Consider the following 13,994-nt stretch of genomic DNA (forward strand, 5'->3'; position numbering starts at 1 on the left):
GGGGAAGACGGGGAGAGGGGAAAACTGACCAAGGGGAGGGGGAGGGAGAGGATTGGAGGGGGAGGGGATAGGAGAGAGAAGGGAGGGTGGGTTTGATCAGTTGCATACTTTTTGAGTTCAGTGGGATTTATTTCTGTGCAATCATGTTTGAAAATGGAAATGGACTGCCCTCAAGTCAATCCCGACTTATGGCAACCCTTTGAATAGGATTTTCATGGTAAATGGTATTCAGAGGTGGTTTTACCGTTGCCTTCCTCTGAGGCTGAGAAGCAGTGACTGGCCCAAGGTCACCCAGTGAGCTTCATGGCTGTGTGGGGATTCCAACCCTGGTCTCCCAGGTTGTAGTCCAACACTGACCTGGGGGAGGGGCGGGGAGGGGAGGGGGATCGGATGAGTGGGCACTGGGCAGAGGGTAAGCCCCTTTCCTTTCCAAAAGGAAAACACTGTGAACAGTATCAAAAAAGTAACTTTTCCAAGCTCTGCTTTTCAGTGTTTCCCCCACCTTTTTATTCTGCAGCAAGCACATGTAGGTCCCCCCCCCCCAAAATTTAAACCAAAGCTGTCCCTGGCGACACCCACACCAGGCCTTTTTTTCACTTTGAACAGTCATGGCTTCTCTCAAAGAATCCTGGGAAGTGTAGTTAGTGAAGGGTGCTGAGTTGCTAGGAGGCACTCTTCCCCTCACAGACCTTCAATCAGAGCAGCTGACTAACAGTATGGCCACTGGAGCTGTGTCAGGGGAATAGGAGTACCCTTCACAAACTACACTTCCCAGGATTCTCTGAGGGTAGCCATGACTGTCTCGCTTGAAATCCAAGTCTGGTGTGGGTGTGGCCCCAATTAGCCAAGCAAGCAGCTGTGAGCCTGGTTTTTAGGACACTGACAGTTGGTTCTTACTGAGCATGCCTGACATTATCACTCAGTTCAATGCAAAATTTATTAAATTAATTAAAAATCAGCCAGTTTTAAACTGCAGATGATGAAGGTCAGAATATAGGGGCAAGGTCAGTAACAGGATTACAGGTGAACATTGCTGATTTTTTAATGAATTTCAATAGATTATGAGAACTCTGAGAAAAACATCCAGAAGGGGTCTGGGTTTTTCTCTCTTTAGACTTTGAACTCTCTGTTCTCTCTGACTGTTTTGTGTATCACCATGAAAATTGACAGGGTTGTTAAGCAAGCGTTTCTGAATTCAGGACTATATGTTTTGAAATGAGTTTATGGGAAGCATCAAAATGACATGGGGGTATTTTCAATTTAACATTGCAGAATGTGAAAAATCCACACTGGCTTTTTGTGGCTGTATAATACCTGATGAGCCTTTTGGGGCAGTTTTTAGTCAATCAGGCCTCCTGGTTTTCCTTGTCTTGTAGTAATAATTAACCAAATTTAGAGGTCAGAGCAAGTTAAAGGCTTACTTTGGGATAACTGCTTGTGTGAAGCATAACAAACCTGTGCTTGGTTTTTACAGTGCTGGTTACCAAGAAGGCTGCTATCAGATATTGTGATAAAGTCAAGGTCAAAGATAGTATGCAGGTAAATCAATTCAGTGGAAAGACCATAATGAGGTCACCCCATAAAAGTTAATGCTGATTAGTTTAATAAAACTGTACTTGCCTACAGTTAACATAGTTGCTTATTTTGGTGTTACATCAATTTAGGTTAAATTACAACTTATGGCTCAAAATTAATTGATGTAGCTTTTCCTTTCTCTGAGGCATTCTTGTATTTTCACAAATGGGGGGGCAAGTATGCCCAGCATTATGTGATAATGGGCCTGAAGAGCTCTGGATGACACCAGGGCTGTGTACATACCATACCTTGCTTCCCCCAAGGAATCCTGGCAACTGCAGTTTACCCCTCACACAGCTACAATTCCCAGAATTCAGGGGTGGGGAGAAGTCTTGTGCTTTAAACACAGCTCAGGCATTTAAAACAAATTGCACAACCCCTCCCCCCCCAAAAAAAGTTGTTTGTTATTGGTCTGAAACAGATCAAGAACCCCAGAGATGCTTTACCCCCACAAAAAGGTATCTAGTTGAGTAGGGACCTTAACCCAGCCTCCTTTGCATTCACATACTAATCCAGGCTGCCCACTTCTCACCAACAAGATACACATGGAACAGCTTCAAGGCAGCCTGCATGGCTGTCCAAGAGCACAAGCCCCCTGCTGCACAGAAACAGAAAAAGCTGCCTTATACTGAGGCAGACCTTTGGTCCATCTAGCCCACCCTGGGACCTTCTGCATGCAAATCAGATGCTCTAACCACTGAGTACAGCCACTCCCTGCATCACATTGAGGTCTTACTTGTTCAATAGCAATCTTTCAGATGACTGTGAGCAGCTCAAACACAAGGCCTGAAGGCAACGTGTCTCTCACTCAACTCACTCACACACACAGTCTCTCTTAACTTACTCAGTGGCATAGGTCCTCTGAACATACTACATTCCCATTGCTATTGATAAGACCTTTCCTCATCCAAGCATTTATCTGCCCAGTCCCCTTTTAGATCTGTGTAAGGCCTAGTGAGTCTAGATGTTGCTGTCAGCCCCAGCAAACATGGCACGATGGGAGGTGCAGTTCAGCAACATCTGCAAGGCCAAAGGTTCCCCACACCTGATCTCAGCAGGTGCCTTTTGAGACTAGAAGGGAGAAGGCAGAGACAACAACAGTAGGTGGAGCCAGAGCCAATTAATGCTAGTTTTGTTCCCATTCTCTTCTTTGCTGAGTTCTACAAGGGCAACACTGTGTACTTGAAAGGCTGTCACACAGGATCTCTTCTCAATCGTCCCAAAGTGCAGGACACGAAACAGTGGGCCTAAGTTACAGGAAGCCAAATTTTGGCTGAGTATCAGGAAAAATGTCCTAACTGTCAGAGCGGCATGAGAATGGAACCAGTGACTATGGGAGGTAATGGGCTCTCCAACACTGGAGGCCTTCAAGAGGCAGCTGGGCAACCACCTGTCAGGGATGCTTTAAGTTGGATTCCTGCACTGAGCAGGAGGTTAGACCCAAAGGCCTCATAGGCCTCTTCCAACTTTACTATTCTATGAAACTGAGGAGGAAGCAGAGAGCCAGCGCCACCCCCTGGATTGGATGTAAAAAGGTAGGTAGACGGGAACTGGCTAAGGATAGGCTGAGGTTGGTGGAGCAATGCAGCAAACTATAGTCTAAGCCAGTAGCCATCACCACGTTCTGCAAAAGTGAATTCCACAAGTTAATTGTGAGAAATTAGATAATTGATGGAGGAATTAGATAATTGATGGAGAGAAAACACCACATTCTGGCTCTGCAAGAGCAACAGAAACGTAGTGAAAATCTGTTATCCTTCTGGCCCAAGCTCCCCACACCACACCACTCACCCAGCTTGCATTGTCGCTGAATGGCCCTCTTGAAGCACTGCTTTTTTCTGCAGCTTGAAACCCAAAAATGCTTTTAACTGCATAAAGCATAAAGTAAACTGCATAAAGCATAAGGTAAAGATGTAAACGCATATGATCTTTTCTGCACCTAAACAAAAAAGGAACACATTCAGTTTTATATGCATTTAATAGTTTACCAATTGGTACAATAAGATTTTTGTTTTAATATGCAGAAAACATGAATAAATTTTGTTTTACACAGTCTGATAGCAACAAATCTTACTGTAAAACACAGAGCAGTATTATATACATTCCTTTACTGATTTTATTTTAATTGTGTCAATATCTTCAGTTAACTCCTACAGTCTGAGGGTGAGGAAAAGAAAGCTTTCTCCAATGGCACTCTCTACACCGTTCTTATGCCGGGGGGGGGGGGAGAGATGCTTGTCTTCATGTCAGTGTCAGGATCAAACTTCTAAAAACGTGGAAGATTTTGCTTCAGAAAGAACTTTGGACAGCTTGAAGGATATACTTAGGACAAAAAAGCAGTTACTTACAATGACACAGCAGAAAGAATTTAAAAAGGCTTGTTAACATCCAGTCATGACTTGCCAATCTGGTTCAACCTTTTGCCCACCCTCTGCCCATTCTGCCCCCCCAAACAAGTTTTCCCTATTTTATACACATTTTTGCCACTATTGGAGAGGTTTTGCAGTAAGCTTGTACCCTGGGTATTTATTTTTAAATATATATAACCAGACTGAGAATATGGAATAATTAAGAGGGTTTCTTTTTCCTTCATTCAAATGTTGTAAATTTCACACTCCAAAAACTCTCTGAATTTATCGAGCCACTACCAAGAGAGAAACCCAAACCGAAAATTTATCCTTTTAAATAGCTTTCATTTGGGATGGGGGGAGGGGGACAAGAAGGGAAAAGAAAGTGAAAGCTATGCAAGAATGACTTAAAACAGGCAGTTCAATTCACATAAAAAAGGGTAAGGTAAATAGAAGCAGCCAAGGATCAACAGATTAGACAAGGGAAGAAGGGGGGGTCCTTAGTGAGGCGAGAGCCAAAAGCTTTCAAAATACTACAGTGCTCCACAGCTCTTGACACCTTGCTAGCAACTAGTATTTTGTTTATTTATTTTTAATTATTTGTGCCCTGGGCACATCATTGGTCACACCACACACACACAAAAGCAGGATGGCTTTTACAACGAAAATTGTAAAGTGCAAGATGCTCCAACACATCAGCTTTCCAGTTGTGTCCAAACCGCACAAAACAAAATTTGCACTTTCAAAAGAAAAAGTGGGAAATGCATCGGGGGGGGAGGGGGTTGTCCTCTGGGCACATCTTAAATCCATGCAGATCTGAGAGTGTGTGTGTGTGTGTGTGTATTTGCAACTTCGTTTCAAGAGAATGGACACTGAAACTGGTCTGTTTGGGAAGTGTGTTTGACAGCTACCCTTTCAGTTTTTAAAACAGCATGCCAACGTTTGTGCGACAGAACACAACAGCAGTGCACTCCTAAACCTTCTGATAAAAATTCCTTACAATCCAAACCAGTAAACCTCAGCACTTGAGACTCTTCACAGGGAAAAAAAGCACACAGGATTAGACAGCCAGAGACAAATACAAAAGCCAAGGGCTGGGTCCCTACAGCACCACCAGCTCCTCCCCCGCCCCCATCTTTTCATTTTATTTTAAAACCAGGGCTGTAACTACTGGCCCAGGTCTTCGACCATCCCTGGGAATTCACTGCTTATTGTGAATTGGCTAGATGAAGTTGTAGCTTGCAAGCTTAAAGTTACTCAAAGCAAAAAGGTTTTATTGTCCTAAATCACTGCCTGAGGTTTAAAGGGAAAAAAATAGTGGTCAAACACCTATGTTAATAGGTACCTTTGTTTCACAGATTATGTAGTTTACTTTTATCCCTTAAAAAAATAACAAGAATTGCTACACCTTAGCCAAGAATTACTTTACCATTGCTAACCAGCATGGTTACTGACTGCCCCACTATGGATTCAGCAATTCTCAAAAGGCAAAAACAGCAAAGAATTTCCTGTCAAAAACAGTTTTTAAAACTAGGGTGTGACCTCAAAATTTGTAAGATTCACTTGTGGAAAACTGACTATAAAACTGGATTCTGCAGAAGTCCAATACTGTACCCCTAACCTTAGTCCCTGCCCCCAAGTCATCCGCTGCCTTTGGTTTCCTAGCTCCTGTAGAAGAAACCAAACACAAGAATTCCTCCAAACCAAAACATGTGATTAAATCTTAGTCTTCCTTGATGTGCATTTAACCTTCCAAACGTGTTTTTTCATTACTTTTTCTTTAAAGTTTTTTTTTAAAAGCCACACAGCAAATAAAATACTTTTGCATATGTTAAAATATGTCAGACTGGCAGTTTGTTCACACTACTTAAGTGGATTCTTGAGAGAGAAAGAGAAACCTGGTTAGATGAGGACTGGAATTCGATGCCTACAACAGAGTATGACCAAAAAAAGCTGATTGAACAAAGCTTGCTCCTTCAAGAAGAGATCAACATGTGGATTTTTGTTTTAGAGCTCTTCAGATTAAGGGGGAGTTTCCACACTGAAAGAGATATTGCAGTTGGCCTTAACTCTGTAACAAGAGCATGCTTTTGTCAGCAGGAGGATTTAACACTTGCAATTGTGATCTAGAACCTTACGAAGTACCTACTAGCATTGACAGTTCTCGTTTTAATCTTTTTCTTGTAGTGCTTTTTTGCGTACTGCGAACTCTGCTTATAAACCATTCCATCTGACCATCCTTGGGTTCTCTGTCCTGCTTACGGACGTTTTCACTAACAGGAAAGGAGAGGGAATCATACCAATATTACCCCATTTACTGCACACCCACTGACTACAGGGGAAAGAGAAAGAGGGAAGAGAAAGACAATTTGAGATATTATTGACAGTGCACAAACCAAAAAAACCATAGCTAAAGCCAACAGAGAACTGAACTGTCCAGAGTGAATTGGGAGATTAACTGTCCAGGTAAGAGCCAAATTCAAGCAAGACCAACAGCCTCCCTAAGACATGTTTTTGCATGGAAAGTATGAAGCGCCAACAACCAAATTTTTCCAAAAAAATTACACATCATACCAAGGTTTCTCTTCCTATATTGCTGCTTGTTAGTATAAGAATACTAACTTTTTTTCTTCTTAAACGTGATAGGAAGCCAAAACAAAAAATACATCCTATTGATTTGGCAAATATATTATGACAAGAGGGAAAGAATTGGAAGTTTTAATTAGTTTCCATTAATTACATCAGATTCTAAGTTGCAGCCTTGTTTTATCTAGTATCCTTAGATTTCTTAAGCACACTTAAGTGATGTTGTTACAGAGATATGTGTTTCTGAAAGGGCCCTCCCCACCCACCCCAAAAAATTCCATATGAGAGTCACTAGTTTACAGGCACCACCCAGCCGAAGAGGAGGATGGGTGTTCAGTTTATCCAGCACAGAACTGATTTTGCTGCTGCTGGTTTAAGTGCCCTTAATTCAACAAACCAGCTTCTGCCTTCTCAGGTCTGATGTGACCAATGCCAGCCCATGTTCTTAAACCTATGGTACTTCTAGACAACGTATGCAAATTTACAGTATACAATTTGGATTCACCATGCATGAATACTTTGTGTGTAACATTTAATAAGCTCAATCTACATCCAGAATAATTTACATGAAAGGACAATATTTATTTTAAACAGAGCTCAATGGGTAACCATGGTATCCAAGTGCATCCAGAGGGGGAGGGAAAAAGAGGTGGGTGGATCAGATGTTAATTCAATCAACGGCACTCCCACACCTTTACTGTTTGATCTACGCTGCCAGTAACCACATAGGGCGCTGTCTTATGGAAATCTGCAAGAGAGGGAGGGGGAGAAGACAGGAAGTTAATAACAGCACCAAAAAGGAGAGATCAATAATAGCCCCACAGGAGAGCTGGAAAATGTTTATCAGATGTTGCTGAATCAGCTAGTGGATTTTAAAATTCACTACAAATACTGTGAACAGCCATGGGCAACCTTTATGGTTCCTGATACTACAGAGGTTCTGCCTGCCTGCCTGCAGGAAACCTGTTAGGACTGGCCTGCTTTCATTTTTAAGTTTTCATACAACATCTAAAGTTTCAGGCAACAGAGAAACAGTCTTATGTGCATATTTTGCATGTCCTCTTGGGTGGGTTGTATTAACTGAGACTTCCAAAGGTGGTGGTGGTAGGGAAGACGTGAATGGTAAAAAAATGGCCACATTGTGGTAACAAGGAGTTAGCTGATCCAGCACACTGCTTCCTTCATTCTGAACCTTTAATGGGGGTGGGGGGGAGCCAAGCTGCAACATGGTGCCCCATTTTAATTTTTTAACCTTCTCTTTTCTACTCCCTTGGGGGAACATTATGCACTTCAGCAGTTTGCCCTTCTGCAATCCAAACTGCAGTTTGTGAACAGATCTGTAAAAAGAGAAGTTATCAAATTCTTAACACTTACACCAGTTGTGGGGAACCTTTGGCCCTCCCAATGGTGCTGAGCCACAAATCCTATCAGCCCCAGCAAGCATGGCCAATGGCCAGGGATGATGGGAGCTGTAATTCAGCAATATCAGGAGGGCCAAAGATTCCCCATACCTGACTCACACCAAACTAGTCCCCATTACCTCCTCCCACAGGGAGAGCCATAATAGTAGAATTGGCATACAAATAGTATAAACCAGCAGTGGAAACACACCTTCACTCTGCCCCCTTCCTATGTCAAATGTGGTGGTGCCACTGATGCAACCCACCAAGAGTCAAGTCAGCAACCCGCTAGCTGAAGGGCCCATCTGTTAATTAACATTAGCTAGCACAGCAAGTCAGGAATAGCTTGCAAATGAATGGGAACTGGAGAGAGGTGGGGCGGAGAAAGAGCCAGCTCTGAATTAAGGAGCAGGGAACCTCTACCCCAAGGGGTATATAGGAGTTCCACTCCTCCAGAAGTCATCTTTAATATTTATTCTCCCCATGCCTAGCAATCAACTCAAGTTTCCCCCTTTTTTCTTTGACAAAAGGTAGCCACATAGAAAAAATGTGGTCTAACTGCCTTCCCCAGCTTGGCAAATGCCACTGTGCCACTGTACATTTTCCCTGCAACCAATACCTCCTGTCATTCTTCTCCTGCGAAGATAGGCAGACCAGACATGTCTGAACCAGTCCAAGACAAGGGTATTCCTAAGGCCGACTCTAGAGTATTTAACACACCGTAATTCCTCCAGTATCCAAATGTGTCAGCTTGTATTTAGCTGAAGAGCAGTACATTCAAGTTCCGAGTTCAACTCCAGGTATACGACCAACCTAGAGAAGGTAAAGGAGGCCTGCTCTCGGTTGTGCCGTGCTGTTAAGTGCACATACGTACCCAACGAGGTAACAAAGTGTTCATGCGCATTGAGGGTCTTCATGCATCTTTTGTTCTTGTAGTCCCAGACACGCAAGGTTTTGTCATCAGCACAGCTCAAAATAAATTTTCCCCCAGAATGAAAAAGGACGCCACGTACCCAGTTATCATGGCCCACCTTTTGAGAAAGAAAAAGCACACAAGTCTTATGTTGTGAATTTTCAGATGAGCACACGATTCAAACTCCAATGTTAAGATTATTCTGCTGCTTGCCCAAACTTATCAGTCTTAGAACACTACCAATCAGAATTTCCCAGATAGGAACAGAGCCCCATGATGACTGCCTCTCCCCCAAATCTTTCTTCTATCACTACAGGTTCCATTTATCCCAATTTGTCTAGCTGGGTTCCTCAAAGACTGTTCTGAGGTCATCCAGCCAATATGTTCCGATTTATTCCCTCCTGAAGCAGTCGTACAGGATTGCAGGCGGATGGCGGGGCACGGACAGGAACTTACAAGTGTCATAAGGCACATGCCAGTACTAATGTCCCACATCTTAATGGTCTTGTCTCTAGATCCAGACAGCAAGAAAGGCCCAGGCTTGCCACTCTTCTTAGTCTACAAGGGAAAGGGAGGGGGGAAATTACAAAATGAATACTTCATATGGAAGAAATGCACAACCAGGTTTGGAGCACACAGAGACCTAAAGCAAGCAAAAGGTACATTGCTCTCCAAGTGAACAGCACTCAGAAGTCAATTAAACTTCTCTTGAGCTAACGGACATGGCAGCGACAGATACACACACCCAAGTTTAAAACAGAATTTCTCAGACTGTCAATGAACATAAAGATCAGACCTTCAAAAAGTTGTTCTATGATATATTTAAACAGAAGTTTGATTTTTCTAATGAACTGATACTGCTGCCTGCATTTTTTTCTTTGAAGATAGCAGACAGAGTTTAGCCACACAGAGAAATCCTAGAACTGGAACATAGTTTTCTACCACCCAATTATGACATTGCCTAGGGTCAGGGGAGAGAAGAGACTTCCATTAACTTTTTTATTTCTCTCACCTGCTCCTTTTAATATCCAGCCTGAAGAAGAATTATGATAAATTAAAGTCATTAATTGGTGTGACTTTTTTAAACAGGTTACAATAAAAAAGTATTACTGTTTTGGACTTAAGATGCACACTGAAGCGACATTTCTAGGTCAGAAGAGAGCTGTCTCATCTCCCTCACTGTCACTTATTCCATTTGCCATTATTCTCCACCGAAACTCACACTTCCTCCTTTCAAATGCCTGTGTCTCCTCTTTCTCCTCAAAAAGGTACTTTTTCTACTCCTGACACCCACAAGAACTGCTTGAGATATCCCCCAAAATTCCTTGGAAGTCTAAAAATATATTATGCAATGCTTGTTAAGATCACATCATTAATATGCTAGAAAAGGGATCCAGGCATCTATCACATGACCTTCTACTCTTAGAAACCAAAGAGATGAACTTAGAACACCAAAGACTACTGTTCACACTCAGCCAAAGCAGAATTATCTTTTAGAAGTATGGAAAGATTTAAGCATATGCAAGCTCTCTCCCTACTGAATGCCTCCATTAATACCCAGGTCACATCCACACCCAACAGTTAAAGCACATTTAAAGCACATTGCTTCCCCCCCAAAATCCTAGGAACTATAGTTTACCCCTCACAGAGCGCCTTTAACAAATTTCAATTCCCAGGATTCTTTGGGGGGGAAGTCATGTATTTTAAACGTACAGTGTGGATGCGAGCCAAACCAGGAAGGGCTCAGACTGAAAAGAACGCTTGCATCGCAACTCAGCTTCCGTGCCTGCTTGGGCAATCATTTCCACACAGAGTCAGCAGAGGGCAGAGGAGAGAAAGTGCTGCAGGTAAGCAGTCAACTAAGAGCGAAGACCTGAAATTACACCATTGGAAGCCTATTTTTAAAAAAGTGGGAAAGGACCAGGCTCAAAGTTGGCCACCACTAAGGGCAAAATGATAGCACACTTCCGCTACGGTGCTCCAAAGAATTTTAAGAACAAAGAAAAACTTTCATAAAACAGATGGCCTTTGTCAAGAAGCCTGCAGGCAAATGAGTCTGCGATTCTGACACGCTCTGGAACTGAGCCTCAGAAACTGAACTGTGCAGAAAGAGGGGAGTCTAGTCTAGTCTGTGGGTTTTTTTAAAAATTGGATTTTCAGCATATCGCCATGCAACCTGACACCTTGTCCAGGGCAGACACTTCTTCCTTTGGAGTGGCAGTAAAATGATTTGAGCTTGCTGAGAACAGCAGAGTCTGTCTAAATAAAAGCGGGTGGAATGGGTCCTGGAGACAGTACAGAACAGCCACCACATATTCACCATGTTCTTTGCAAGCTGCAAGTCCCGCTAAAGAAAAAAAGGTTGAAACGTATACTGGGGGGGGGGGGGAGAGAGAGATGAAACCCTTTACCTCAGATCCTGTAGCTTCCGAGATGGTGGAATAGGAGCTTTCAGGAGCCCAAGAGATGCACTCCACCACATGCTCATGTTCTCTGAGCTCAGCTTTGCATTCCTTTGTTGCTACCACCCAAACACGCACCGTCTGGTCATTAGAACAACTGGCAATAAGCGTGCCATCCTGGTTAGGCCGTACCATACGGACCCATTCTCTATGCCCTGTGAATGTCTTCACACAGTAGCTGTTTGCAAGAAAGAAAGAAGACAGGCAGATGTTGACAGAACACTACAAGAGCTGACAACAATGGTTTAGGGACAATGTTGGTATTGGCAGCAACTGAAAACAGCCTGCTTAATAACTAAAAGGTGTAAATTGGGTTGCGAAGATTGCAGGAAGTCTGAAACAAAAGACTGGTAGGTAGGAGGCAGCTAAAGCAAGGGACTGAACAGAAAGTAAACATAAGGTCATTAGGGTCATTTTTTTAAAAGACAGCAAGAGAGTCCATTTCAAAAAGGTAATACAAAATATAAATCAGGTGAAGTTGGGAGAATCTTGAGACCACTTTCCTTGAAAATCCAAAGCAGGGGTGAGAGCCTCAGGCTCTCCAGGTTTTGCTAGACTCCCAATTCAGGGCTGATGAGAGTTAAAGTCCACCAACACCCAGGGGGCCACAGGTTCCCCACCCTTGGCCTAAACATCCCTACAACATTTCATAAGCTGCAGGCTCAGAACTGTATCCTATGATCTGGAGAACAGGAACAATCCTTAGATAAGGCAAATACCTTCTCCTGAAGGACAGTTGCTATTGTTCATTTTTAAATTATGTATATTCTAAGCAGCACTGAACCACAATTCCCGGATTCTGGAGAGACGTGACAGTTCAACTTGTGTACAAAGACATCCATTTGCTTGCTTTCTCTGCCATCTTTCTTTTTGTTTTTTGTTTTTTAAAAATAAACATACCTGACAGTGCCTACATCAGGCTGCTGATCCTTTGTGGGCCCTACTCCACTAGCTGAAGACTATGGCATATACCGGCCTTCCCCAATCTGGGGTCTTCTTGATGTTGGGGACTACAATTCACACCATCCCTGATTAGTGGCCGTTCTGGCTGGGGCTGATGAGAACTGGAGCTCAACAACTGTTAGGGAGCCCAAAGTTCCCCATCCCTGCATTAGGAAGATTCTTTAACAAGCAAGCAGTCGCTGTTTATCATGTGAACACATCTGCAAGTTCTTACCCTGTTTGGACTTCCCACATTTTGATGGTTTTATCCCTCGAGGCAGAGACTATATGATCCCCATTGGGCATGATGGCTACTGAAGAAACATTATGATCATGACCTAGAAGGAAAAAAAACATGCTCACATTGCCCTGTTGCTGTGACTGTTACATTACAACGTGCATGTGGGAGACAGTTGGTCTCAATTCGCACAAAACAATCATTTACACAATCCTGTGTGGCAGCGCTTCCCAAACTTTCTTTCCCCAGGGACCACTTGAAAATCGCTGAGGGTCTTAATCATTTTTCTACCTGTGGTAACAACTGTAACATGCTGTGCTAGATACTATACGATTTTAAATTGTATTTTTATAGATGTGCTGCGCAACACTTGGATGAAGCTCACGGATCACCAGTGGTCGGCGGACTACAGTTTGGGAACCCCTGCTGTATGGTAATCCTCAATACGCAAACCAGAGTCCCTATTGAAAGCAATATAGTAATACCTAAGGTAGTTGTCTGGCTATAAAGAGAAGTGCACTGCATGGCTTCAAAGGAAGAAACCAGGGCACTGAAACCACAGCTTAGCATGCATTTGCACACGCGCACACCCCCTCTGTTGCCCAGTGGCAGGCTGGAAAGCATAATGGGGCAATATGATAGCTGCATTTCCCAGTGCTTCAAGAACAGGAGAGGCAGGTGCATTCGCTGCACAGGGGTTTCACCAGCAAGAAAAAAAGGAAAGCTGCAGCAATGAAGAGGGAGGCAGCAATACCACTTGTTCCAGACAAGAAAGCAGTGATTTAACTACCCTCCTTCTTTCCTTTAGATGGTTTGGCCTCTTAAGCAGCAATGGCCTTCTCCCCTTCTTCTGCCTCAAGTAACCAAACGAAAAGCAAGTATTCATGAGCAAAAAGCCGATGACCACATTTGGAATACGGAGAACACTTTTGTTGCCATGAGGAAAAAAATGACAGCACAGAGCTGGAAACGCATATTAATCAGGCAAACAGTGAAAGGGTGGGAGCACCTTTCCTGGGAAGAGAGAGGAAGAGGTGTTGGGGCTTTCAGTCTAGAAAGGGAAAATAAAGACAAGAGAGGGATAGATAGAGCTTTATAAAAGTATGTATGGTGTGGAGAAAGAGTTCTCTCCCAGAATGAGCAAAACTGATGGGCAGTAGGTACAGGGTAGACAAGCAAAAAACACAGCAAGAAAAGCAATTGTCTTCATGCCCTGCTTGTGGACTTCCAGAAGTTTTTAGTTGGCTGCTGTGGGAAACAGGTTGTTGTATTGAACAGACCCTTGACCTAGTCCAGAAGGGCTCTTATAATGTTCTGGATCACTGAACATCCAAAACAGACCATAGTGCATTTCACCTATACCCAACCACCACCACCTACCTGCCTCAAAAACAGTAAGAGTAATAATGGCCACAGCCATGTCAAGGTATTCAGTGCCAATGTCTGACACGCACACACAAACTAAAAGCCAGGTTCCTTTTATTTACGAAAAGCAAATCCATATTTGCATATCTACTTAACCTCCCCCAA

The 13,994-nt window shown here is 43.2% G+C and overlaps 1 protein-coding gene across 1 annotated transcript in view; it reads right to left on the reverse strand.

Moving 5' to 3' along the window:
• Positions 1–7,024: 7,024 nt before the first annotated feature.
• The window catches only part of PAFAH1B1 (platelet activating factor acetylhydrolase 1b regulatory subunit 1), a 75,949-nt gene continuing 68,979 nt past the window's right edge, over positions 7,025–13,994 (reverse strand). The window contains exons 7-11 of the mRNA XM_061604892.1: positions 12,462–12,564; positions 11,234–11,462; positions 9,279–9,380; positions 8,784–8,940; positions 7,025–7,257 (exon numbers count right to left, since the gene is read on the reverse strand). Coding sequence (XP_061460876.1) covers positions 7,184–7,257; positions 8,784–8,940; positions 9,279–9,380; positions 11,234–11,462; positions 12,462–12,564 — 665 coding nt within the window. The 3' untranslated portion in view covers positions 7,025–7,183. The remainder of the gene's footprint in view (positions 7,258–8,783; positions 8,941–9,278; positions 9,381–11,233; positions 11,463–12,461; positions 12,565–13,994) is intronic.

Source organism: Rhineura floridana, chromosome 21 (genome assembly GCF_030035675.1).
Source record: "Rhineura floridana isolate rRhiFlo1 chromosome 21, rRhiFlo1.hap2, whole genome shotgun sequence".
Classification (NCBI taxonomy): Eukaryota; Metazoa; Chordata; class Lepidosauria; order Squamata; family Rhineuridae; genus Rhineura; species Rhineura floridana.